The sequence below is a fragment of the Callionymus lyra genome, chromosome 18 (genome assembly GCF_982586985.1).
Source record: "Callionymus lyra chromosome 18, fCalLyr1.hap1.1, whole genome shotgun sequence".
NCBI classification, from domain to species: domain Eukaryota; kingdom Metazoa; phylum Chordata; class Actinopteri; order Syngnathiformes; family Callionymidae; genus Callionymus; species Callionymus lyra.
This window is the reverse complement of record NC_141835.1, coordinates 6534415-6561397: the sequence shown is the minus strand read 5'-3', so window position 1 is coordinate 6561397 and position 26983 is coordinate 6534415. Positions and strand designations below refer to the sequence as shown.

The window sequence follows — 26983 nt, the reverse complement described above, 5'->3', positions numbered from 1 at the left end:
TTAAGTAATAGTAAGGTAAGGTAAGGTAGAACTTTATTGATCCCTCAGGAGGTCTCCTTTGGGAATTTTTTTATCTATTTTTTCCAAATTATCCACAGCAAATACAGCAATTTTTCATTAAAAAATAATCAAAATAAAACAAGAACAAAGAGAAATAAAGAGAAAGAACAAGACGATACAATCTAAGTCTAAAGATAAAGATAAAGAACACAGATCATAGAAAAATAGCAAACACTAAGGATACAAAGACTAACATAGAACAGAACATAAGGTAAGGTAAGGTAAGGTAAGGTAAGGTAAAACTTTATTGATCCCTCAGGAGGTCTCCTTTGGGAAATTGTTTTTACCAATAGCCAGCAATTTTTCATAAACAATAAAAAATAATACATAAAAAATAAAATAAGAAGAACATAAAGAGGAAGAACAAGATGACACAATCTAAGTCTAAAGACAAAGATAAAGAACATAGATCAAGGAAAGAAAAACAACAAAGACAAAGATACAAAGACTAACATGGAACAGAACATCCAGATACTTTCACTCCACTCCTGCCCCCGAACTCAGAATTGTACAATTTAATAGCCCGAGGAATGAATGAGTCCTTGAGTCTATTAGTGTTGCACCTGGGAAGTCTCATTCGTGCTCCATCTGCTGACAATGTTGGATTCTTCATGATGGAGTGATTGCTTCTCTCTCTTCCTTCCAGCTGTATCCCCGGATCAAACCCCGACAACGATCGCTGGCCTGAAGCCCGGGCTTAAAGCCACGTGCACGCCCGTACGTGCACGCCCCTGGATGGGGTTGGGGGGCGGGGGGTGCATGTAGGCGTGGAAGAACAAAGGGACACAGAACCAAACACAGATGGCGCTCACACTCTTGGGTTTTTTTTTTCCAGGATCCAAATATGTATAAAAAAAAAACGTATCCAATGAATTTCTACACGGTTGCATGTCTTTGAACGCAGCTTGATATTCATCCGACCTGAGAGTCGATCGCGATCTGAAACTTTACTAGATCCAAGTCGTTCAACCGAAGATATTACTTTTATTTGTATTTATTAATAACGTACAGAAGATTTACTCCTGAAACTACGAAGGAATAGTTTAGATTTGTGACAGTGGTGCGTTCACTGACATCTTCTCGCGTCAAATATTACTCAAAGATAAGAGAAGGTAATAAAAAAACGTACGGTCATTGAACGCATCATTTATCACTTTAAAAGACCAACTACTGTTTGTAATCATATATATATATAAATATATACACACGAATATCTGCTTTTGGTGATTAACTCGACTTGATCTATTAAAGTTTTGGATCCTCAGTTGAAACTTGAAACATTTTTACTAACTTCATCTTTTAAAAATGAAAATGTTTAAAAGGCTGAATAAGGAAGTTAAGTTTAGGGAAAGAAGAGCTACGTTCACGGAACCACTCAAAAATCGTTAAAAAGAACCTTTTGCTGACCTCGTGATCACATTAAAAACTTTAAAAAATAAGGGTTAAACAGGAAGAAGGAGCGACGTTAACAAAATAAGAGAATGAAATTGTTTTTATTTGAATAAAATCTGCGAAATTTCATAATAAAGTGGAAGAAAACAAATATTTTTAATTGATGAAAATAACGTTCTTAAATGATTAAAAAAAATGCTTTAAATTTAAATGACCCATGAATTGAAAGTAAACGTGGTCACGTGAACGCAGCTCGAGCAGGTTTAATAAAGTAAAGATGGATAAAGTAAGTGGAAGTTCGTGTTGCGGAAGTCGACGATTTTTGGTCAGAAATTTACGCTTTAAAAAAAAGTGTGGATTATAAGCAAGTTTTGAGAAAATATGAATCACCATTTTTATTATTCTCTCCCTCACATGATGAGAGGAAACTCAAGTGGGTCAGAGCAACAACAAACCTCTGTGTTTAGGAAGCGTGAGCACATTATCTCTGGTTTTCCCCCCCAGAAGAAGAAGAAGATGAACGACTCTGCTTTTATTTTTCTAATCACATATTTTCTTAGCGCGATTGTAAAAAAAATAAATAAAAATACCATCGATGTGTTTTATTTATAGCAGAGAGATTTGCCGCTCGATGCTGCCACCCAGTGGAAAAACGGCGTCATTTCCGCGTGTATGATATTAAAAGATGTGACGTCAGTGAGTCGTCGCCGTGTGTCAATGCAGTATTACGTTGCTCATGTACGATACTAATAAAGAAATATAATAATAATAAAGGAGTTTTATTTCAAAGCAAAGAGGCGTGACGTCATTCTCACCTTAAATCAAAGAGGAAAAAAATGTCTTATCTGGACAAAAACAAGCTCATAAAAATCTGGACTTTAGACGTTTACAGGTCATTCAAGACTGCGGGGGATTCGTGCTCGGACTCGTAATTCAAGGTAATAAAATGATGTAAACTATATTTTATTTGAATTAATATTAACCTTTCGTACAATTGATGCTTTTATTTTTAAACATTCCTTGTGAATAATGTAAACAGGAAAATGTTCTGGTAAACTGTCAAAATAAAAAATATTAAATCATTTATTCGGGCGTATTTGCTTGTCATGAATCCTAATCAAAACTACACATATTTGAATAATAAAAACAAACATTTAACTAAAATAAATCAATTGCTCACGTTATTATAAGAACGTAAATAAATTCAAAAAAGCTTTTGTATTTTAAGTTATTGCCGGAAGTTGTCGTGTCTGTGTGACACTTATGCTAAAGCTACGTGCTAACTCATGTAGCAAAAAACAATGAAGCTCTCGTTAAACATTCCAGTGACGTTTTGTGTTTTATTCCAACTTTCGGACAACTTTGCACAGTAAAAATGTAAGTTATAATCGAAAGCGCTTTATTACCGTTTACGTCACGAGGTGGCTTTGCTGTTTGTTGTTCTACGTCACTTTATTATGTAATGGTTGTGACGTCATTTAATTCAAGCTCATGTTCGTCTTTAAACGTATAACTTCAGCCAAGATTATTTTTTTGACTTTATTATATGATCAAAAATGTTTAATTCGCGTCCCTATAATCATAATAATAATAATAATATAATAATAATCCCTAAATAAACAATAATAAAATAGATACATACATCTTAATTTAAGCTTAGAAATATCTGGAATCTATTTAAAAACATGTTTCTGTCTCTCTGTCTCTATTTGACCAAATAGATAATAAAAAATAAATAAATCACGCTCAATATATCATTCTCTGATCTCTATATATTCTCGTCCTAACCTTGTTCAAACCTCCAGTTAAAGTGTTTACCCGGTGACTTCCTGTTATCATGGCCGAGTGTTACCACGTCAACACGCCACTGCTGGAGAGCACGCCCATGTCCAAGAGACTCGGCGCCACCGTCTACATGAAGATGGAGAACTCCCAGCCTTCCGGTTCGTTCAAGATCCGCGGCATCGGCCATCTTTGCAAGCAGGTAAACCCTCAACCAGAGCTGTGTCTCAAATCGCACACTAGCGTACTCAAAGTTAGTATTTTCAGTGCGTAAGTGGGTCTCAATCCTTAGTATGCGAAATTTAGTGTGCCATGCACACTAAATTGTCACTAAAACGCCCACAAAACTGAGTATGGTTCGATGGACACTAACCACCTTAAACGGCCGCCATCTTAATGACGTTTTAAATGGAAGTTACGTCATATATATATATAAATATGCATATACTTACAGGTGTATTTTCAGCAGCAGTAGAAGAATGACACGTCTTCGCTGCTGATACCAGCTTAAATATCTGAATCGTGAATATTTAGATTCTCATATTTTTCTTTATTTCTTTTTCCAAACTTGCAAAACGTGCTGCCAGCAGGTGGCGATAGCGTTCAAATAGTTGGTTTGAACCATCGTTAAATAGTAGTAGAAGAAGAAGCTGTCGCGTCATTTCCTGTTAGTGTGTAGCAGCAGAGTTTGATTTGAGACATACTATCTGTGGAGAATTTGTTACTAGTTAGTACGTACACTATCCTGATGCATACTAACTTCTAGTACACTAAGAGAAGTATGCGATTTGAGACACAGCAAAGGTGTGATTATTATGAGCGAGAGTCAACCGTCGAGGCTGCTTGTGTTTCAGCTCGCCGTCGACTCCAAAGGACTGGTCTGCTCTTCAGGTGGTAACGCCGGGATGGCAGCGGCTTACGTCGCCAGGAAGATGCAGATTCCGGCCACTATCGTCATCCCCTCCTCGACTCCGCAGGTGGTGGTCAAGAGGCTTGAGGATCAGGGCGCCACGGTGAAAACCATCGGGAAGGTACAGTCCACGAAACGGCTTTGTTTTCGATTATTAAAACGGTGAAAACATGATTCCGTTCCAGTCGCTCCAACACGCAATCACTTCCTGGTTCTTATACTTCGCTTTATGGAGAGAAAAAGGTCAATGCAGAGTGTCACGGGTCGTCGTCAACAAGTTTCTCCCGGCGACTGTACAGGTCAATAGCCTCGGGAGAAAAGGTCTCGCACTGCAGAAACATCGCTATATTTAAGGCAAATTTCCGGGCCGAGAGGTCCTCCCCCCATCGTCATATTGGTTCCTTCAAGCTTCCTGTGTCACGATCCCCTGTGGAGAGTCCTTCCTAATTTGTTTCCTTTTCTAATCATTCAAATGTTCTTGGGTGGGGGTTTCCGTCTCCTAGCCCCCCCCTCACGGATGTGTCCCGCTTCGTTCTTTGATCCACGACCCCAGGTGTGAAAGGGCAGACCAACAGACTTTTAAATAACCGGTGTCATTTCTCTAATTCTGTTCCAAGCTTGTCTTGAGACAGTGTGAGTCGGTCTGAGTGAAATGTTGATTGTGAGTGTGTATTCAAACGTTTAAGCTCTTAGATGAAGCTAGTAATTTATTCTTTATAATTGATTATCTTTTAGCATTCATTTTAGTATGGCGTATACGTATAGTGTGTAATAATTCTTAATCTAACATTATAACGATTGTTCTCGCAGGTTTGGGACGACGCCAACGCGGAAGCTCTACGACTGTCGGACAGCGAAGGCCTCGTCTACGTCCCTCCGTTCGACCACCCTCTGCTCTGGTGACGACCGAAGCCGCAGGTGGTCATAATGTTATGACTGGTTTATTCATTTTTTTGTGGACCAGGGAGGGCCACGCCAGCATGATCGGAGAGGTGGTGGCGGGTCTCGGTCCCTCGGTGAAGCCCGGGGCGGTGCTGCTGTCGGTGGGGGGAGGAGGTCTACTGTGCGGGGTGGTCCAGGGCCTGAAGGAGGCGGGCTGGTCCGACGTGCCCATCGTCGCCATGGAGACGGTGGGGGCAGACTGCTTCAACGCGGCCGTCAAAGCGGGGAAAGTGGTCACCTTAGATGACATCACCAGGTAGGACTTGGGTCCTCTTTGCCTGTTGTTTATGTTCTTTTCAGTTAATCTTTTAATTCTGAAAATAACATTATTTGTTTAAGGACTAACTTTGACCTTTTTATCTTAAGTTTTTCATTTTTTTTAAATATTTGTCCACTTCATGAAAAAGTATTGGCCCTCAAAAAGAAGTTATAAATAATATTTAATTTTGGAAAGGGCCTTTTAAACAATATTTTCTAGTTCTTTTTGTTCTCCATATTTTAAGTTAATTTATCTACATTAAAATAAATTGTATTTTAAACACTATGTCAACACGTAACTGCTTTAATTTGTTTTGAAACCACAATATGTCCAAACATCGGCTTTAAAGTCGACTGTATCCTCTCATCCTCAGTAATCGTCGGGATCTCGCGGGATTTCATTGTGTCATTAGCTGCTGATGACGTAATGACTGCTGCCATCTAGAGGCCAGACGTTTAATGGCAACAGATAAATTAAAAAAACGCTGTGAATACTTGCATGTTATTTGTAAAAACTAAAAAAAAATTGAATTAATTTGAATTGAAATTATTAAAATATAAACCATAAAATGACTTTGATAAACTGTTAAATATATTTAAAAGCCAAAACAACATGTTTTGTCTTGTTAAATAACGATACAATACTGATGAAAATCAATATTTTTTTTACAGTATTGTGAATACAAATATTGCAATATTTAAGTGTATTGATATTTTCTCACATCTATAGTCATTCAGGGTTTTTTCCCCCGATATTAAGGCTCCTTAGTCATAGAAACCGTCCCAAATATTGGGATATGTAATTGCCCACTGCTGGGCTAACCCGTAAGGTCAAAGGTCGGACTCCCGAAGGTCACGTGTTCTGCTCTCCTCACACAGCGAGGCCAAATGCCTCGGCGCCAAGACGGTGTGCGCGAAGGCCTTCGAATACAGTCAGAGCGGAGACGTCACCATCATCTCTGAGCTGGTGACGGACCAGGAGGCTCTGCTCGCCGTGCAGACCTTCCTAGGTGAGCTTTTTTCGTGGCGAGGAAAATAAAAAGTCGACGCGACACTTCCTGTTGTTATTGTAGACGAGGAGAGAGTGCTGGTGGAGCTGGCCTGTGGAGCTGCACTGGCCGCCGTGTACTCCGGAGTCATTCAGAGACTTCAGACCGAAGGTATTCAAGACTTAAACCAAACTCAAATCGCATACTAGCGTACTCAAAGTTAGTATTTTTAGTGCGTAACTGCGTCTCAATTCTTAGTATGCGAAATTTAGTGCGCCATGCACACTAAATTGTCACTAAAATGCCCACAAAACTGAGTATGGTTCGATGGACACTAACCACCCTAAACGGCTGCCATCTTAGCGACGTTTTAAACGGAAGTTACATCATATATATATATATACATATATATATTCATATACGTACAGGTGTATTTTCAGCAGCAGTAGGAGGATAAACACGTCTTCAGTGCTGATACCAGCTTAAATATCTCGCGAATATTTCGATTCTCATATTTTTTCTTTATTTCTTTTTCCAAACTTGCAAAACGTGCTGCCAGCAGGTGGCGATAGCGTTCAAACAGCTGGTTGAAACATCGTTAAATAGAAGTAGAAGAAGAAGCTGTCGCGTCATTTCCTGTTAGTGTGTAGCAGCAGAGTTTGATTTGAGACATACTATCTGTGGAGAATTTGCGTACTAGTTAGTATGTACACTATCCTGATGCATACTAACTTCTAGTATACTAAGAGAAGTATGCGATTTGAGACACAGCATTCATGTTTACTCCGTAACTATACCGCGGTCGTGACATGTTAGTCGAGCTTTCGATTATATGTCACGTGTTCCTCAAGGTCGTCTTCCGTCCGTCCTGGACTCGGTGCTGGTGGTGGTCTGCGGGGGCGGCAGCGTGGACACGGAGCAGTTGTCCAAGCTCAAGGACAAACTGCAGAGTTAGACTACGTGGGATTGTCATTAGTTTGAGGCACGTAGGAGGAAAATACTGTTTTGTTTCTTCAATCATGGACGTGTCAAACTCACACTTTTGAATTTATTGCAGATTTCTTTTTCAATAAATGAGTATTTTTACTTGAAGGTCAATGACTGGCTCTTCTTCATCCATCTTACTTGTGAGTAAAAGCGGCAAATTTCAGTTTCAATATTCATCTGAAATCACTGAAATCATTCGCCTACAAAAACGATTGTCCTTTATCGTCTATGGAAGTAAATCAGTGACATCAGAATATTGAATTCATTTCAATCATTCAATATTTGTTGTATTTTAATTTCAATCATTCAATATTTGTTTTATTTTAATTTCAATTATTCAATATTTGTTGTATTTTAATTTCAATCATTCAATATTTGTTATATTTTAATTTCAATCTTTCAATATTTTTTGTATTTCAATTTAAATTATTCAATATTTGTTATATTTAAATTTCAATTGTTCAATATTTGTTATATTTTAATTTCAAATATTCAATATTTGTTATATTTAATTTCAATCATTCAATATTTGTTATATTTTAATTTCAATTATTCAATATTTGTTATATTTAATTTCAATCATTCAATATTTGTTATATTTAAATTTCAATTATTCAATAATTGTTATATTTTATTTTCAATCATTCAATGTTTGTTATATTTTAATTTCAATTATTCAATATTTGTTATATTTTAATTTCAATTATTCAATATTTGTTATATTTTAATTTCAAATATTCAATATTTGTTTTATTTTAATTTCAATCATTCAATATTTGTTATATTTTAATTTCAATCTTTCAATATTTTTTATATTTCAATTTAAATTATTCAAAATTTGTTATATTTAAATTTCAAATATTCAATATTTGTTATATTTAATTTCAATCATTCAATATTTGTTATATTTAATTTTCAATTATTCAATATTTTTTATATTTAATTTCAATCATTCAATATTTGTTATATTTAATTTTCAATTATTCAATATTTGTTATATTTTAATTTCAATTATTCAATATTTGTTATATTTTAATTTCAAATATTCAATATTTGTTTTATTTTAATTTCAATTATTCAATATTTGTTATATTTAATTTTCAATTATTCAATATTTGTTATATTTTAATTTCAATTATTCAATATTTGTTGTATTTTAATTCCAATCATTCAATATTTGTTATATTTAATTTTCAATTATTCAATATTTGTTATATTTTAATTTCAATTATTCAATATTTGTTATATTTTAATTTCAAATATTCAATATTTGTTTTATTTTAATTTCAATTATTCAATATTTGTTATATTTAATTTTCAATTATTCAATATTTGTTATATTTTAATTTCAATTATTCAATATTTGTTGTATTTTAATTCCAATATTTTTAAATTCGTAGTCTTTTAAATTCAATATAAAAAAATACGAAGGCTTCAATTCAACATAACAGAGTCACCAGACAAAACCAAACGAGTACCGAGTTACTGGATCATACTTAAACGATCAGGTGACATCATCACTGCTGCATCAGTTTAGATATTTTCAGTAAGTTATGAGATGTGTGCGCCAAGAAATCTTTAAAAAATTGGCTTTTATCTGTCTTTTTTTTTTACTTGTGCTCTGGCTAAAAATGGAATCAAGTAAGAGGAGCTGTGGAGCTCACCATCAGAGTGAAGCTGTGGAGCTCACCATCAGAGTGAAGCTGTGGAGCTCACCATCAGAGTGAAGCTGTGGAGCTCACCATCAGAGAGAAGCTGTGGAGCTCACCATCAGAGTGAAGCTGTGGAGCTCACCATCAGAGTGAAGCTGTGGAGCTCACCATCAGAGTGAAGCTGTGGAGCTCACCATCGGAGTGAAGCTGTGGAGCTCACCATCAGAGTGAAGCTGTGGAGCTCACCATCAGAGTGAAGCTGTGGAGCTCACCATCGGAGTGAAGCTGTGGAGCTCACCATCGGAGTGAAGCTGTGGAGCTCACCATCAGAGTGAAGCTGTGGAGCTCACCATCAGAGTGAAGCTGTGGAGCTCACCATCAGAGTGAAGCTGTGGAGCTCACCATCAGAGTGAAGCTGTGGAGCTCACCATCAGAGTGAAGCTGTGGAGCTCACCATCAGACGATTTGCCGGTCATTTTTAAAAAAAAAAGTTAAAAAACATCGGAGAACTTTTATTCTGTCATTATATGCCTTTAAATTATGTTAATGTGATGTTAATATTGTTTAAAGTGCCAGGTTTTGCGAAAATTAACTGATAAAAGTGAAAAAGTAAATTGAATGAAGCAATAATTATGTTTTTAGCTGAATTGCATTAAAATAGTGTGAATCATATGCGTTCACAACCGTTTCTGTTGACGCTTCACACCTGATAAAGCTAACAGGAAGTAGCCTGCATAGCATCCTCCAGATGATATTGTGTAGTTCCACCCATCGTAGGTGAGAAGCTGCTGATGGTGAGGAGATTGAGATCATGAAGCAGCAGCAGCAGAGTTGAATCTCACTCAGACGCAGACATGGCTGCACCGATCCTGCTGCTGGTGGCGTTCTTCTCCAACAACATCCTCGCTGAGGTCCTCAAGATGGAAGGAGACTCTCATGACTTCGTCCTGAACAGAACAGCTGATGACGTCTGCTTGATCTCAAGATGGATCGGTGAGGAGAAGCAACTTCTGTGGAACTCTTCACAGCATCATGACTCCAGGCCGCAGACAGGAGCTGCTTACAGAATAGACCCTCTGGAGGTTTCAGACTCGGGTCAGTACCAAGAACAGTGCTGGACCCAGAACAACGTGACGCACGAGAAGAACTCCACTCTCCTGGTTTTTGACACACGAAAGATGAGACGTCAGCACTTCAACCCTTATGTTGGACAGACACTGGAGCTGACTTGTGACGGTGCGGGACCAAACCAGAGTGTCCAGTGGGCTTCGGGTCAACATAACCTCAGAACAAGACATTTTGACTTAGCTTTAATCGACGATGAAACATCTTCAAAGTACAAACTACAGCAAGTGAAGAACAAACCATCTCTTCTGGTAACGTTTGGCGTAAGTTCTGGTCATTTCAATTATTACTGTCTGGAGAAGAACCATCAGGGCTGTGAAGTACTGGAAGAGTTTTATGGTTTTATACAATCAAATTACATTCACAGCCGGGTGGGAGAGAGTCTGGAGTTGAACTGCACTGACATCACTGGAAACAAACCACATGTGTGGAAGATTTATTCAATGATGAAATATGAAGAGAGTCACAACTACACTCTGATGATTCCATCACTGACCTTGGACCACACAGGTGAATACATCTGTGAGCGCAGTGGTCAGTATAATGATTATTACTACCTGTATGTGTGTCCTGAGTCTGACCCGCCTGTTGACGTGTTCTTCACTGGAGGGGAAAACGTGACTCTACAATGTGGCGACTGGAAACAGCCTGATGAGATTCGCTGGTTCATGAAGACAAACGGAACTGAAGGAAGACAATCACGTGTATCATATCAAGGACAAGAAGACAAGATAATCTTCAGTTCCGACCCGGGCCTGGTGATCACTAACATCTCTCTGGAAGACAGCGGAGAGTTCTGGTGTGTGATTATGAAAGGCTATCGTTGTGTGTTCACATCTAAGACCCTTGTAATGTTTGGAGAGCCAGAGGTTGATCACCATCTAGTGCGGTCTGTGCTACTCAGTGTTGTGATCTCCATGATGTGTGTTGTTGTTGTTGTTGTTGTTGCTGTGGTCTGGAGGAGCAGGAGTAGAGAGCAGCTCCCAGCACCTGTGGAGGAAGTGGAGATGTTGGATCTGTCTCCAGCGTCAGCAGATGCGCAGTCAGAGACTCTCTGAGGCTTCAACGGCTTTTCTTTGATTTCTCTGTTTCAATGATGTCTCTTCATCTTTTTTCAAATATTTTCTACAGAAAACAAAGTCATTAATCTCCTTTTTAATCTCCTATCTGATGACATCACCAACTGCTTCAATTCAATAATGATGGATCCTATTTGACAAGCCAGAGAACACAGTGGATGTTTCTAAATGTCTCCCATCTTTCTGAGAAAAAAGCAAAAAACATTTGCGAGGATTTTGAATGCTTTTATTTTGTTACGCGTTCTGTTATTTTGAAAACCTTTAACCGGAAGTTGAACTTTCCGCGCGAGTGTCAAAAGGCAGAAAAGGTTACATTTACGACCAGAAATGTGTTGGTAACATGAGGTGAAAGGGAGACCAAAGTGGTTCTTAAATGTTTATTTGTAACATCTTTACCTTTTTTCATAATGTTGTTTATTCTCTCCGAAAATCAAGTTCTGTTGTGTCAGTAAACATCAGTAAAAAGTCTGCTAAGTGCGTTAAATCGATGGCATTTACCATTTAATATTTTGATGGTATTGATCTACTTCCATAATCAGCTTTAAAGTAGTATTGAATGAGAAATTCGGCCATTTCAAAAAAGCAAGTAATTAAAAAATGTTTTTTTTTCCTAAACACTTTCTTTTTATATAAACTTTGTTCTAGTTCTTATTTCTTTATTTAAAATGAATTATCGTCTGTATTGCTGTATTCTAATTGGAAAAATAATTTCCCGAAGGACACCTCCTGAGGGATCAATAAAGTTCTGTCTAAACGCGTCATCTCAATCGCAATATTCTGTTTGTCCAGGAGGTGGCGTCGTGATTTACTCTCGTTAAAAAAACAACCGTTTAGAGCTATTACTAACCTCAATCCAAATAGATGAAATATATTTTAAATTAATTATATATATATATTTTGATAGAATTTGATATTTGAATTAACCACATTCCAGACATGTAAAAGTCAAAATGATAATTGTAAACGTATTCTTTTTTCTCTGATGTTGTGCAACAAATAAACGACAAAGACTATTTCTTCTTTAAACTTTTAGTGCTCTCATCCATACGTGGGATGCTGTTTCTATGGCAACAGTTTGTATTAGATTTAAAAAGGTTGTTGGACGGGCAGATAAATGTTGTAGATCACAGAAGACTGATGTGTCTCATCTTAGATCTTTGAGACTCATCTGTTGCTGTTTGTCAACAAACACACAAACAAAACCCCCTCAAGGTCACATGACCATATCTCTGACGGCGAGCGGGTTGTAGCAGGAAGCTAATGGACGCCCATTACTATGACAACAGGAAGAGGAGGCTGGCAGAGGACATGGCAGCTAAAAATAGATGCGCGTAAACAGGACTGATGTACATGTGCTGGACTTTTGCTCTGAATTATTAACAAATCCTGCCCCTGGTTGTCTTTAAACCGCACGTTTGTCTCCTCTAGCCCATAATAGTCGCTCGTTTTCCACCTTTATTGAGACAGATGTGGACCAACTGTGATTTGATTTTGAGTTTATTGTTATAAAATTATATTATTAGCTCTTTCGCATCCAGTCCTGTTTTGTAGGACTTTTCATTCTTCTTTTTTCATTTTAATTCAGTTATTAGTTAGAATTATCATTTGTTCTTCTTCTTCTTCTTATTATTGTTATTATTATTATTATGTTATTTTATTCTACATTTATGTCAACAAAATTTCGTAAAATTCTCATTTATAGACGATTTTCAACCCTTTTTAATTGTGTATTTTAAGTATATTTCTATTTACTTTAAAAATATATATATATATTTAAATATATTTCTGACTCATAGGATTTTTGACAGTTGTTAATAGTAACCCTACTTAACAATTCTGCAGTGTTTATTTGTATTTTTAATTTTATTATTCTCTTTTAGCTTAGGTTAGGTAGAACTTTATTGAATTTTTATTGAAATTGTTTTTCCAATCTTTTCATTTATTTCCTATCAGTTCGTTGAGGTAAAATGACAAATGGTTTGGCAAAGACGAGGCCAATTATTTGAATTAATTTCTTTGACTTTTTGTGCTTTTTTAATTATTTGGAAGCAGAATAAATATTATTATTATATTAATATTAATACTTTTATGCTGTATCCAAATAAACCACACTGGGGTTAAAACTGTGTTCTTTATTTGAAAGGAGTTACATTTTTTTTTAAAAACAACAACATCATTTTGGATCTGTTCCCATGGTAACAACAGAAAAGCTCGATAGACAGATTGTTGACGGGAAATCTGAGTTTGTCTGTTGAGATGAAAACATTGTGTTACTTTGATACAACTGTACTAACTGACTAAACCAATAAATGGCTGATTATTTTATTTCTAATTTATTGAATTTTAATACATTTTTCTGTTAAGAATGTTAAAACCACTAAATCTTAAAATAATTAATTGTTTCCTATTGTTTAATTCATTTAAACTAAAGATATTATAATGCTTCTTATATTTGTAATAAATGCAGTTCTCAGTAAATACGCACTTTTCTTCCGATAAGAAATATTGTTATAAATACTAGATCCGCCAAAAAACTTTACCTTAAAAAGGTAAAAATGAATTTATATGGAAGTAAATGTGTGCATTTAGATTATAAATAAGTGTCTAACACAGAATTTTTACAGCATCAAAATCTGAATTTGTAGATTTAAAACCTTCACATTTTTCCACTGTCTACTTAATAAGTGAATCAATGAAAAATATTGAATATATATTACCTTTTCTTTTTTTTTCCGTTCATTATTTTTCTACACATTTAATCGGAAATCTTTTTTTCACATTAAATTGTACTCTTAATTAATTTGTACATTGAAAAATATTTGATGGCATTAAAAATGTAAAGCTCTGATTTTTATGCTGAAAAAAATCTGTGTTCAAAATTAAATGTTTGATTGGAAATATTTACATCCATGATGATGAGGCGGAAGTAAATGTCCAAACGGTCTTGTCAATAAAGATTTATTGAAGAAATTAAATAATTTCAAAAAGGAAAGAATAATAATTATAAACCGAATATGATCAGAAATCATAAACCTGTTTGTGTTTGGAATTATTTTAAAATATATTTTCTTTATTTACTTAATGAAATAAGATTTTAAATAACCGGACCGCACCACTTCCTGTCCCCCCCTCAAACACCTCCGTCGTCTCACCATGGACTGATCCAGCTTCTTCACCGGCGCCTCGTCAGGAGTCAAAACAGAACATGATGGCGATGGACGGTGAGTAAAGCGTTTCTCCTTCTCCTCTGACTTTAATATCCTTTTCTTCTTTATATATATCGGCAAATTACTCTCATATAAACGATATTTTCCACACAATTGGGGTTCATTTTAACCAGGTTCATGTACGTGAGGCAGCAGCGGTGTTGAATGGAGCTGGAAGAAAAGTCTGTTTTTCCTCTTTAAATATTACATTTTAAACTAACCTAAAGTTCATTTTTTCCTTATTTACAACAACAACATGATTTTACTTCAAACACGCTTTCAATTCCGCTTGAAAACTTTAGTTAGCTTGAGCACCTGTTTAGTTTACCTGCTGCTACTTTTTACCTTCGCGCTCTTATGTAACTTTGTAAGCAGCTTTTATGAAGGAGGATTTAAAAGTATAAATTGTTTTTTATTAAGCTACATAAGAGTATTTTGAGACAGGCAGAGAGTTTCTAAAAAAAAAAAAGAAAAAGAAAATGTATATGTGACTAGAAAGTAGAAGGCTAAAAGTATTTTTTAAGCAAATAATTGTGTATTTATAATAGTTTTGTAACATTTATTTATTTGTATTTGAAACCCAGCATAACTGAGTTCAGAATAAACTTCTTTAAAATATTGTTTACACCTTTTCCAGTTTACTTCTGAACCGGCAGAAAGAAACACTTGCTCCTGAAGAAAGATAACGGTTTAAAAAAAAAAAGAGTGATCAAAAATATGTAACAGAATACAAAAGTACTCTCGCTCATATTCTCGTTTCATTTTTGTTCTACTGTTTGTTCCTGGAACTGTGTTTGCAAAAGTCTGTAGTGTATTTCCCAGCTACAAAGGGTAAAAGGCAGCAGGGGATTAACCTTTAGACACACAACAACATCGTGTTGTTTTTAGCCTTTTAGCTTAGCATATTTACCTGTTTAAGTGGATTTGTAGGTACATAGTAGGGGTGTTGGATAATATGAATATGGCTATATATCACAATTTTTTTTTCTAGATACTGTATAATACTCAACAGCACTGTATCATAAAAACAAAACAAAAAAACAACAACATTATTTGTTATTTGTTTTGGCTTTCAAACATGTTATATTTTAACCACAGTTCTTTTATTTTTAGTTTACAGTTGAAAAAAGTAGTTTAAAATAAAATAATTGGATTGTTTTTTATACACAATTTACATGCAAATATTCACAGCGTTAATTAATTTTTCTGTTGCGCTTGAACCTCTGGCCACTAGCAGTCTTTACTGCAAAAGGAACAATAAAGTCCTGAGAGATCCCCGCAATGACTGAGGATGAGAGGATACAGTTGACTCTTAAAGCAGCTTTTAAAGTTGATCTTTGGACATATTTTGATTACAAAACAAATGAAAGCAGTTTCGTCTGTAACACCAGCGTCGAGTACTCGGACAATACTACGTATATATCTATGCTCCTACTGGATTGGGATATATATGCAATACTATTGCCCCTGTATCGTATTGTCAGATTCTTGCCAACACACACCCCTAGTACATACTACAACTGAGTACTTGTCAAAAACCTGGATATGTATAATTGTATCTCGGATCTAAATCTATTGAGTATTTTCTGGGCTCTACGTTTATTATATTGGCTGTTTGATGGACTTAACTGATCGAAGGATTTTGAAATATCTGTTTATGTCGGCAAATAATATTAATTAAATTACATTCTTGTCCTTTTATAAACTTATGAAAAGTTAATTTACAGACCAAGATGAAACCCTGTATTCAAGCTCAACAATAATTGAGCTTAAATCGCATGTTATTTTTTTACTTGCATAAAAAAAGCAGAGTACTATATTATAGTGTCAGTTCACGATTTGGGAAATACTCAGCGTCACAGTTGCATTTAAAAACATCATTTTTATTTATATAGCCAAGAATGTATTGTATACTCGAGTATAATCAAAGTATCAATTTAATGACAGATGAAGAGGAAAACGAATAGTGTAATCTGTGTACATTTAGTCTTAGTTGAAACATGACACAATTATTTTTAATTTATTTAAAACTGGGAGTTTTAAATGAACCATTAACCTCTTTTACTTCAGTCGTCGACACAAACAACTGCAGAGCTAATGTCATGTTTTCTTGACATGTTGGCCAACCAAAACTTTCCCTGGAACATCTTAATATTTATCTTGATTGTAACCATTAGAATGTATAGACACGATTAATGTTTCCCGCTTTTTTTCCATAAAATCGACGATTTAAGACTCGAATAGACACTACGTCATCAGCTTTTTAAATAAAATTGTGTATTTTGAATGTGCAAATGGATCGATGATTTTCCAGATCGTGTTCTACCCGACATTTTTGTCCGAATCTAGTTGCCGTAAAAAAAATGAAGGATCGAAACAGGCCATCCCGGATCCCAAACGGTGTACTGACTACAGAAACTAGGATCAAAAACACAAATGGAAAGATTTGTCTTTTAGCTCAGCTCTTTCCTTGCCATGATGGATCAGTCTCCCTTAACCTTCACTCACGAAAAAGATCCCAAGACCTTCTTCAAGTGGAAGGATTTCATCTCAGACTGAGAACCATGGTCTCAGACAGGATTGAGAAAAGAAAGAGGTTTAATTCAACAATCAAATTTCACTGTAACAATGGTGCTTCTAAAAATAAAAGTGTTGTCACCTTCTCTCCATCTTCCTGTGGCGGAGCAGAAGTCTGAGATGACGGTCTGACTCAAATCCCAGGAGCCGAACACAGCGCCTTGAGTCGAGCGTTGCCATGTGAGCTTCTAATCTGCGACGTCCTCGGACGACTAATTGGCTTTTCTGGAACCGATTCTGTTTCTCCTGCGTGGTTCGTGTGAACGAGTCGATGAAGCTCCAGTCGTCATCCACGACCGGGAAACGCTGTCGTTAACGTGCGTAAGCAAATAATTGGCTTCCTAAAGAGATTACTGAAGTCATCAGAGATTTATCGACCTGATGTCGCAAACAATCGCATTATTGATCCAGCAGAGATTATGACTTTAACTGGTTTATTCAGCGTCAACACGTATGTTCTCTTTTTTATATTATAAGTTGTTTCCTTGTGTCTACAAGAAACAAATTCAATATTTATGTGATTTAAAAAAAAAAAATCCTGATTTGACAAAAACTTGCATCAAAAATACATGAGATATTTTTTAAAGAATTGTACATTATGTAAGACACATGTGAGCTGCTAGATATATTTCCGCACCTCAGACACTAATATTTTTGATTATTAAGGTGTGATCTTTCATCTTTATCTCCCGGACAATGTTCATTCCATTAGAGACGAGTTATTAAGTTTAAAGTTTGTAAAAAAAGTTTTTTAACATTGTGTTATAACCATTGACCTTGACCCAGAGACAACACAGGGGATACCACTAACACATTTGTTTTCAGGCCTCCAGGTCAACTTGACCCAGAAACGACACAAGGGATACCACAAACACTTTTCTTTTCAGGCCTCCGGGTCAACTTGACCCAGCAACAACACAAGGGATACCACAAACACGTTTGTTTTTCGGCCTCCGGGTCAACTTGACCCAGAGACAACACAGGGGATACCACAAACACGTTTGTTTTCAGGCCTGCGGGTCAACTTGACCCAGAGACAACACAAGGGATACCACAAATATTTGTTTTCAGGCCTCCGGGTCAACTTGACCCAGAGACAACACAAGGGATACCAATTTTTTTTGTTTTCAGGCCTCCGGGTCAACTTGACCCAGAGACAACACAAGGGATACCACAAACACGTTTGTTTTCAGGCCTCCGGGTCAACTTGACCCAGAGACAACACAAGGGATACCACAAACACGTTTGTTTTTCGGCCTCCGGGTCAACCTGACCTAGAGACAACACAGGGGATACCACAAACACATTTGTTTTCAGGCCTCCGGGTCAACTTGACCCAGAGACAACACAGGGGATACCACAAACACGTTTTGTTTGCAGGCGTCCGGGTCAACTTGACCCAGAGACAACACAGGGGATACCACAAACACGTTTGTTTTCAGGCCTGCGGGTCAACTTGACCCAGAGACAACACAAGGGATACCACAAATATTTGTTTTCAGGCCTCTGGGTCAACTTGACCCAGAGACAACACAAGGGATACCAATTTTTTTTGTTTTCAGGCCTCCGGGTCAACTTGACCCAGAGACAACACAAGGGATACCACAAACACGTTTGTTTTCAGGCCTCCGGGTCAACTTGACCCAGAGACAACACAAGGGATACCACAAACACGTTTGTTTTTCGGCCTCCGGGTCAACCTGACCTAGAGACAACACAGGGGATACCACAAACACATTTGTTTTCAGGCCTCCGGGTCAACTTGACCCAGAGACAACACAGGGGATACCACAAACACGTTTGTTTGCAGGCGTCCGGGTCAACTTCACCCAGAGACAACACAAGGGATACCACAAATATTTGTTTTCAGGCCTCCGGGTCAACTTGACCCAGAGACAACACAAGGGATACCACAAACACGTTTGTTTTCAGGCCTCCGGGTCAACTTGACCCAGAGACAACACAGGGGATACCACAAACACATTTGTTTTCAGGCCTACGGGGTAAACCTGACCCTGAGATAACACATGGGTTAAGTATTATAGTAATAATGTATTAAAGTATCTTAATTTTGATGAAAAATACATGTATATATTTATATTAAATATTGTTTTATTATTATTATGTTCGTTGCTAGTTCTATGTCAACTCTTGTGCATATTGTAATTTTTTTGTAATTATTTAATTTTTTTTCTACTGTTTATTCCTGTTACTGTAACTCCCAGCTACATAGGGCGAAAGGCAGGGGGATTAACCTTCAGACACACAACTACTCGCACTATTTTAAAGTCGTCTTTTTAACGATCGGTTTGTTTTTAGCCTCTTAGCTTAGCATATTTACCCAACGATGATACTGCACTACTAATGGAATAAAATACTTTTTTATTATTAGTTCTGTATCAGACTTTTAAGAATATTCTTGTTAATAATGAACAAAAAAACAAACAGTGGAAATGATGTTATTCACACTTTATGAAGACATTTTTGCATCACTAATGTCACCCGCTGTCCCATTTAGCTCATAACTACTTGTGTATTTGTAGATTAGCGGCTTAAATATCAAACATTAAACACACGGAAAAAAGTAACGGCAACCAAAATCCATTTTTATCTAGAAACCGACACACACTCGCAGCACTCTGGTGTCGCCCAGACTGTCTAGACGTGTCAAATCAATTAAGACTCAACTTTAAGTGCAGCCTCGACCCTCCGTCTAGTTTCTCTATATAACATGTTTATGACGGAAGTTATGAAACCAGCTTCTCCTGCTTGAATAATGAAGGACCTAAAGAAGAAAGTGGGACAAACTGGAGAGAAGACGGTCTCTGTGGAGAAGAAAGTAGATAAAGTCACAGATATTGATTGATTATTGAGAGGATAATGGTTCTTTAGGTTGTGTTACAGATACATTTTTCCTTTTCTTTACATTTAATTACATGCAATACAGAGTCATTTATTATAATGTTTGCTGTGACAAAGAAAAAGCATTAATATGATGAAAAAAAAAGGAATTTAAAGCCATAAAAATGGTCCCAAAAACATTTGAATTATGTAACTGCAGTGTCATAAATATTCTTGCATGTAATTTAGTTCACCTTTTTGTACTTTGACCCGTTTAATGTAATAAAAATGATCTTAAAAACAAATCGTTTATTTCATTTTCAGTAGTTGACATGTTCCTTTTTTTTAGTAAACCTATGATCGGAAACAAATATACATAACAATAGCAATATTAATAAAAGTATTTACCATTCTTAAGATGATGTATTTTGTTTAATATAAGTGTTTTTTTGGGGTTTCATTATTTTAGAAATGTGGCATTTATTTTGCTTGATTAAATTCCCATTTATATTTATTTATATACAATTAAATTAAAATAATGTTTTGTAAATGTTACCTTTTATTTAAAAAAAAAGAAAAAAAGTACATTATTTAAATATTATTATATCTTTGTCGTCACAAATTACAAGTTTTTAACTACATTACATTACAAAATACATTTATTTATTTCTCTTTCAGACTTCATTAATTGAATTTTTGAAGATTGAAGATTTATGTTGGTTTTGTCATTTTTTTTAATCTTCGTGGTCACTTTCAAAAAATAATTCTACTACACGAGTGTTGACTGAACATCATTATAGAAAATAATAGGAAAAAAAGACAAATTAATGAAAAATGTGACATATTGCTGCTTTAAAAAAGGAAAAATAAACATAGAAAAGTCTAATTATAAAAGTTAAGAGTAAAAATGTGTATTTTACTGTATAATGTTAATTTCATTTTATGGGAATTTTATATTTTGAGGCAAAAAAAAAAAAAAATCTTTAAGAGCTTAAAGAAATTAAATTTAAGAGCAAAGACTGTATTCAATATATATATATATATATATATATATATATATATAGTCCTTTACTTATATTTAAAATAACCATCTTTGTACATGATAACTTTTATCTTTTCATATTGACGTCATTAGTAAGTTAGTAAGTAATCTTTATTTATATAGCACTTTTCCAGACCAGGGTCACAAAGCGCTTCAACAAACAAAACAAAATTCAATGAAGTATATATTTTAAAGGTCAAGATAATACTGAGAACAACACAGGAGTCTCAGAAAATCAAGGAAAAGCACAAATAAAAGTGTCTTAAGATGTTTCTTAAAGGAGTCAGTAGATCATCAAACACAGAGATCGTTCCAAAGCTTAGGAGCAACAGTCTGGAAGGATTTGAGGTCTGTGGATTTCTGATCCACAGACCTCAGAGCCCGAGCTGGGGTGTAAGTCTGGATCAGATCACTGATGGAAGGTCTGACCATGAATAGATCTGAAAGTAAGAACCAGAATTTTAAAGTTGATCCTGAAAGAAACTGGAAGCCAGTGAAGAGTTTTAAGGATCGGAGAAATGTGAGTTCTTCTACTAGAGCGGCTCAGAATTCTGGCTGCAGAGTTCTGAATCAACTGCAGGCGAGACAGATCCTTCTTGTTGAGACATGAAAATATGTTGCAATAGTCCAGTTATTAATGTGCATTAGGGGCCACATTAATACAGTAAAAGGTAACACATGTGGCCCCCGGGTTTTCGGCGCTTAACGCGACAACAGTAATTCAACTTAATGTCATCAGGAAGTTCTTAATCGTCCATTACCACGTCTAGGAAAAGTACTTCCTCTTCCTTCCATCACACATCTCTCTATCAAATGTCAGCTTCAAAAGCGTCATTTCATCGCCGCACAAGCTCGACACAAAGATTCAAATCCGAGGAACAATAAACGCGATGCGAGGCATTGTGTGTTTTTTCGTGAAGCGCACAGTGGAGTTGTTATTTTTTGACAAGTGTGGCGTCGAGTGAGCGAGAGTTTCCTCCCACTCGCAGCTGCCGCTTGTATCTTCTGGACGACAGAAATGAAAAATTCTTGTTAGACGTGAATTTCTATTTTCTGGCTCGTCGATCACTCAAGGGAGAGGATGTTGAATCTGTTGAATCATGTGTTCGCTGCCTTCATGTGTGACGCTTCTGATCGTGATACGAACCTAAAATCTACTCTTTTAATCGTTTATTCCCATAATAACGGATCTTTTAAACACTTTTAAAACCTTTTTTTTTTCACCTGCTTTCTGCAAACCTCATGAATGTCTCACAAAAAAAACTCTACATAGATACTGTATGTGTTCTTTGTGTTGGTTGTTGCTTTTTTTGATCATTTCTTTTATAACTCTTCGGTGTTTTTGGGTTCTTTTCTCAATCTAATCTATTAATCATAATGAAAATATAGATACAAAGGTACACTGCAATGTTTTCAGTCCTGATACTGTATCAATATTCAGTAGCACTGTATTAATATTTTGTATAATAAATAAATATATATTTGTTTTACCTTTTGAAATAACATTTTATTTGATGGTTTATATTGGTGTTTGTATGAAAGACAATCATTCTATTCTTATTTTACAATTAACGCTTATATATTCAAAGTGTTTATTCATTTGTGTGATGCAATTGAACCCCTGACCACTAGTTGGCAACATTCGTCATTTCCCTCGTGCCAAAGTAACAAAAAAAACTGGCAAAATGGCAGCGATGATTAAAAAAGAAAGTAAACACCAGGCTCAAGATACTTTTAAAGCCAATGTTTGGACTCGTTTTGTCTTTAATTTTTCAACTTCAAACTTTGTTTTAAACACTGACAGATACTGGATATTACATGTCGCTCCAGCTTGTTTGTGTTAATGCACTTCATTGTTAATATAAGTTTACATTTTTTAATAACATTTTGAGAAGCACATTCCTACAAACACTTTGACATTTGATTAGAGAAGTATTTGTTCATTTATTTGTTGTAAAAGTCAGAAAAACTGTTTATTTAAAAGAAACAATATGTCCTTGTTCCTACAGTATTGCAATATATCACAATATTTCTTATCGTCACACATGCATCGTGATGCGTATCCTCTCGCCAAATTCTTGCAAATACACAGCCCTATTTAAAAAAAAAAAACATTTATTGTAGTTTATTTCCCAGTAGAAAAACTGTGTAGTGAAGTATTAACTGTGGTGGTTCAACCTAAGGTATCGCCACAACTCTGAGCGCAGACCTCTGCCAAGCTGCTCATTCTTAACCCTCTTTTGAGGTAGTTTTTTTTTGTCTATATAATATGAAAAATGTGTTAGCATTAGAAATGTCTTTGATAGCAATGAGATAAATACCATAACTCGCTTGCACAACACACATTAGAAAGTAAAAATTTAATTATCGGTCCCTTGTCAAAGTTGGAGCCAAAGTAATATATTTGTTTTATTTTTAAATTCGGATTTAATTGAGATTTCTATTACGATTTCAATTCTGAATATAACCAAAAAAATTGCTTTTCCCTTTATCTTATTATTTTGTTTACACACGTTTTATGTCGGACGAAATTCTGACCGTTTTTAGTCAGAAATCTATTTATTTATTTTTTATTCTCTTATGTTGTACGACTGCACTTACTATTGAACTTATTGTATTTGTTTTTTGTGTGTAACTGTGTTTTGGACTCATCCTGGTGCTGGATTAAAAGGGATTTTAATCTCAATGAGAATAACCTGGATAAATAAAGGATAAAAAGAATGAAAAAAAGCACGTAATGCCATTTTTATTAATTGACCTTCTCATGAAGTAAATTACCTCAAAACTACTATCAAAATGATCTTGTTATAAAGTGTGTTTCAACACATTTAAACAGATATCTACTAGGAAAAAGAAAATCATCACATAGTCATTAGGGATAAATATGAATTAAAATGTACGTAAAATTGAGCCATATATAGTCAAATACTTTAGGATTCTTCTAATTCATCATTAATTTAGCTTTAATGTTTGAATGCATCGTTCATCACACTTCTCAGGTCGACATCAAAACATTGTTCATTTGTTATATAAGCAATTATAAAGTTTTAGATAACTTTCATTTTCATCATCTTTCCACGATAATACAGAGGCAGTGATATTAGTCATCAGTCAGTGTGGGCTGGTTGTGCGAGGGATGTGACAAGAACGTCCACTTAGTCAAAGTGTCTCGGAGCTGTTTTTCTTTTTGTTGCCGAGAGCTGTAGTGAAGCAGTTATCTAGATAATATGGAAGATTTGTCCAAGTTATCACAGTGACACCCTCCCACAGCTGGCCATGTCCATTGGGATTTTGGATTACCAGTATGTAAAGGCCACCTTACCAGACAACTCTTAATGTCCTACGATATCTCTGAGGGTTACGTATCCCAAATCTTTGTCTATTGATTAAACCGACATTGACTGATGTGGTTCCTTTCTTCCGAGTATCCCTAGGGGTTGCTCTTGTAGAATCCATTCTGCAGTCTGCTAGAAGATACGTGAAGGGTATGTTTGTGCAACCCTAGGGTTTACCTCTGTTCATGTGTAGGAAATGACTTGAGCAAGGTTGTCCGGGAGTAGAACCTTTGTTCCTCTGCGTTTAGAAGAGTCAGTTTGGGTGGCTTTGGCATCCGATTAAGGTGCCTTCAGGATCTCTCCAATATGAGGTGTTCAGGGCGTATTCCACCAGTAGTAGACCACAGGGCGGACCCTAGGACACGCTGTCTCTCAGCTGGTCTGCGAACAGTTTGGAGTCCCCCGGGAAGAGCTAGATAATGTAGCTGGGGCAAGGAAAGTAATTAAGTAAGTAAGTAATTTGTATTTGTATAGCGCTTTTCCAGACCAGGGTCACAAAGCGCTTCAACAAACAAAACAAAATTCAATTTTATTTTAAAGGTCAAGATAATACTGAGAACAACACAGGAGTCTCAGAAAATCAAGGAAAAGCACAAATAAAAGTGTCTTAAGATGTTTCTTGAAGGAGTCAGTAGATCATCAAACACAGAGATCGTTCCAAAGCTTAGGAGCAACAGTCTGGAAGGATTTCTCTCCTCTGGTCCTGAACCGTGTGCGAGGAACCATCAGTAGATTCTGATCCACAGACCTCAGATCCCGAGCTGGGGTGTAAGGCTGGATCAGATCACTGATGGAAGGAGTAGCTTGACCATGAATAGTTGTAGAATGTAGGACAATTGCTCTTTGAATAACACAAAAACATTGATCGACATTGGTTTTGAGATAGAATTTTTTTTTCTGAAAGTAAGAACCAGAATTTTAAAGTTGATCCTGAAAGAAACTGGAAGCCAGTGAAGAGTTTTAAGGATCGGAGAAATGTGAGTTCTTCTACTAGAGCAAGTCAGAATTCTCGCTGCAGAGTTTTGAATCAACTGCAGCCTCCCTGCTTTACCCTATCCTGGGTGCCATCCTATTTCTACCGGGGAGGCTCCTACGCTAGCTACCCTAAAAAAAACAGTCTGGGATCGCTTGACCCGCTTCCTTTTGGAATCCGAAATCAGGTAATGAAAGCATCAAGTGGTGCACGCTGGACGGGGCCTCTTCCGATTGGATGACCCTTCCGTACCGCGATCCAATCAGATCGCCTTATTATTCACGTGACCGTGTTGTTGTATTCGGCTTAGAAATCTGTCGGCCATGTTGATGTTAAGGTCAAGCCCTGACGATGGCAGGGACCAATCGGCGCGCTTCGTCCAGAGTTGGGACGAATTTTCGAAATTCCAAACAGAAGCGGGTCAAGCGATTCCCAGACTGTTTTTTTTTTAGGGCAGCGAGTGTAGGAACCAGGCTAGCTTAACCCTGCGACCCGAACCCAAATAAGCGTAAGAAGTGAAGAATCGTTGTCAATCTATAAAACATCCTCTGTTTCCCCTCACTTTCTATGTTGGTAGTTATGTTTTTTCCCCGTCAGATCATTTGCACAATACGTTATCGTAGCTGTAACGTCCGTCCATCATTCACACCCGTCACTTTTTCTTTTTTTTTCATTGAACCTGCAATGTCTTTCCAGGTGGCGAGCGCAACTGTGGTGTCCACGAGTTGGTCTGCGTCAGAAAAGGTAGGATCACACCCCTTAACCATGCACCAGTGTTCCCCACTAAATACTTGTAATCCTTTTCCCTACATAGTTTGTGTCGTCCATCCTTCTTGAGTTTCCCTTGTCATGTGTCTCACCCTTGATCTATTTTCAAAACTTCCGATCCTGTAGACCAGGGATGGGCAAACTCGGTCCTCAAGGGCTGCAGTAGGTGCAGGTTTTTGTTCCAACCGATCAAGTATGTACATTTTAACCAGTGAGTTTTCAGCTTAAACTAGCAACACCAGACTGACAATCAACTGGTTACACTCCTAAGACACCTGATTGGTCAAGGGGTGTCCTCTTGATTGGTTGGAACAAAAACCTGCACCCACTGCGGCCCTTGAGGACCGGGTTTGCCCACCCCTGCCGTATATCAACCTGCGTTTCAATGTGCTTTTTCTATGTCGGTTAGGGAACCATGTGCAAAAAGTTCTAAGATATGTACCTGCATCTTAGAAGCGTTGTTGCCATGTTGGTAAGGTTTGTTTCCATTCTGGCCTGAAGTTTATCGCTTTTGCATTATGTATGTCATTAGGTTTGTATGTTATTTTGTTGTTGTTTTGGTTTAGTTTGGCAGGTTTTATGGTGTTTTTGGCAACCCTTCTTGGAAGGGACGGCTTCAGTTCCAGTACATTTTAAACAAGAGACCAAGTGGCGTAAACATTTTTGCATTTCCAAATTTGGCTTTATCTCATTTTTTTTTTCTGACCTTTGTCATCTAAGGATTGGGATTATTTTCGGGTAATAATCTGTTCTTTTTCTTTTTAGAGGTACAGGCAAAAATGTATAGCCATATGTCGATAGCAACTGTTGCTAACTTTTCTTGAGAGATTGAACCCTGACTTACTGGGATCTTTCAGTAAACTAAATATGAGTACTGTGTATTGGCAAGAATCCAGCGATACGATCACTATATAAGAGCGACTATACAAAATATTTCGATACTATAGTAAACGACTATAAATTGGATCTTTTAATGAAACAACACTTTTTTCTGGCTTTTACAACAAAGAAAAAAGCAAATACTTTCTCTAATCAAATGTGAAATTGCTTGTAGGAAAAGTGCTT

General features: G+C 36.4%; 5 protein-coding genes across 9 annotated transcripts in view; all 5 read left to right on the top strand.

Annotated features, from left to right (window-relative positions):
- bsdc1 (BSD domain containing 1) overlaps nucleotides 1–356 on the top strand; it is a 227788-nt gene extending 227432 nt beyond the window's left edge. Inside the window, exon 12 of one of the 2 annotated variants that reach the window (XR_015709255.1) lies at nucleotides 277–356. The gene's annotated coding sequence lies outside the window, so the exon portion shown is untranslated. Of the gene's footprint in view, nucleotides 1–271 lie in introns of both variants that reach the window. The other variant, XR_015709256.1, reaches the window with a different exon arrangement.
- LOC148060301 (apoptosis-stimulating of p53 protein 1-like) overlaps nucleotides 1–1634 on the top strand; it is a 53733-nt gene extending 52099 nt beyond the window's left edge. For both annotated transcript variants that reach the window (XM_087779282.1, XM_087779281.1), the window contains exon 21: nucleotides 707–1634. In XM_087779282.1, coding sequence (XP_087635408.1) covers nucleotides 707–748 — 42 coding nt within the window. In that variant the 3' untranslated portion in view covers nucleotides 749–1634. The remainder of the gene's footprint in view (nucleotides 1–706) is intronic.
- Nucleotides 1635–1789: 155 nt separating this feature from the next.
- Nucleotides 1790–7431, top strand: sdsl (serine dehydratase-like). 2 transcript variants are annotated; one of them, XM_087779288.1, is made up of 8 exons: nucleotides 1790–2390; nucleotides 3258–3436; nucleotides 4089–4265; nucleotides 4955–5043; nucleotides 5109–5342; nucleotides 6224–6354; nucleotides 6418–6504; nucleotides 7185–7431. In XM_087779288.1, exons 2-8 carry the CDS (start codon nucleotides 3290–3292, stop codon nucleotides 7286–7288), a joined length of 969 nt encoding a protein of 322 aa, XP_087635414.1. In that variant the 5' UTR covers nucleotides 1790–2390; nucleotides 3258–3289; the 3' UTR covers nucleotides 7289–7431. The 2 variants fall into 2 exon arrangements, with proteins under 2 accessions (XP_087635414.1, XP_087635415.1); XM_087779289.1 differs by lacking the exon at nucleotides 1790–2390 and adding an exon at nucleotides 2730–2829.
- Nucleotides 7432–9826: 2395 nt separating this feature from the next.
- On the top strand, nucleotides 9827–11934 carry LOC148060299 (uncharacterized). Its single transcript, XM_087780402.1, has 2 exons — nucleotides 9827–9940; nucleotides 10187–11934. The coding sequence occupies exons 1-2, from the start codon at nucleotides 9827–9829 to the stop codon at nucleotides 11153–11155; spliced, it is 1083 nt and encodes a 360-aa protein (XP_087636528.1). The 3' UTR covers nucleotides 11156–11934.
- A 2452-nt stretch (nucleotides 11935–14386) lies between these two features.
- Nucleotides 14387–26983, top strand: part of syt14a (synaptotagmin XIVa) — a 47733-nt gene continuing 35136 nt past the window's right edge. For both annotated transcript variants that reach the window (XM_087779285.1, XM_087779284.1), the window contains exons 1-2: nucleotides 14387–14397; nucleotides 25847–25894. In XM_087779285.1, the coding sequence (XP_087635411.1) occupies nucleotides 14391–14397; nucleotides 25847–25894 (55 nt within the window). In that variant the 5' untranslated portion in view covers nucleotides 14387–14390. The remainder of the gene's footprint in view (nucleotides 14398–25846; nucleotides 25895–26983) is intronic.

Coding starts and splice junctions, on each gene's coding strand:
- sdsl (XM_087779288.1), top strand. CDS start 3,290: ATGGCCGAGTGTTACCACGTCAACACGCCACTGCTGGAGAGCACGCCC. Junction 4,266..4,954: donor CGGTGAAAACCATCGGGAAG/GTACAGTCCACG, acceptor TTGTTCTCGCAG/GTTTGGGACGACGCCAACGC. Junction 5,343..6,223: donor ACCTTAGATGACATCACCAG/GTAGGACTTGGG, acceptor CTCCTCACACAG/CGAGGCCAAATGCCTCGGCG.
- LOC148060299 (XM_087780402.1), top strand. CDS start 9,827: ATGGCTGCACCGATCCTGCTGCTGGTGGCGTTCTTCTCCAACAACATC. Junction 9,941..10,186: donor TGAACAGAACAGCTGATGAC/GTCTGCTTGATC, acceptor TATGTTGGACAG/ACACTGGAGCTGACTTGTGA.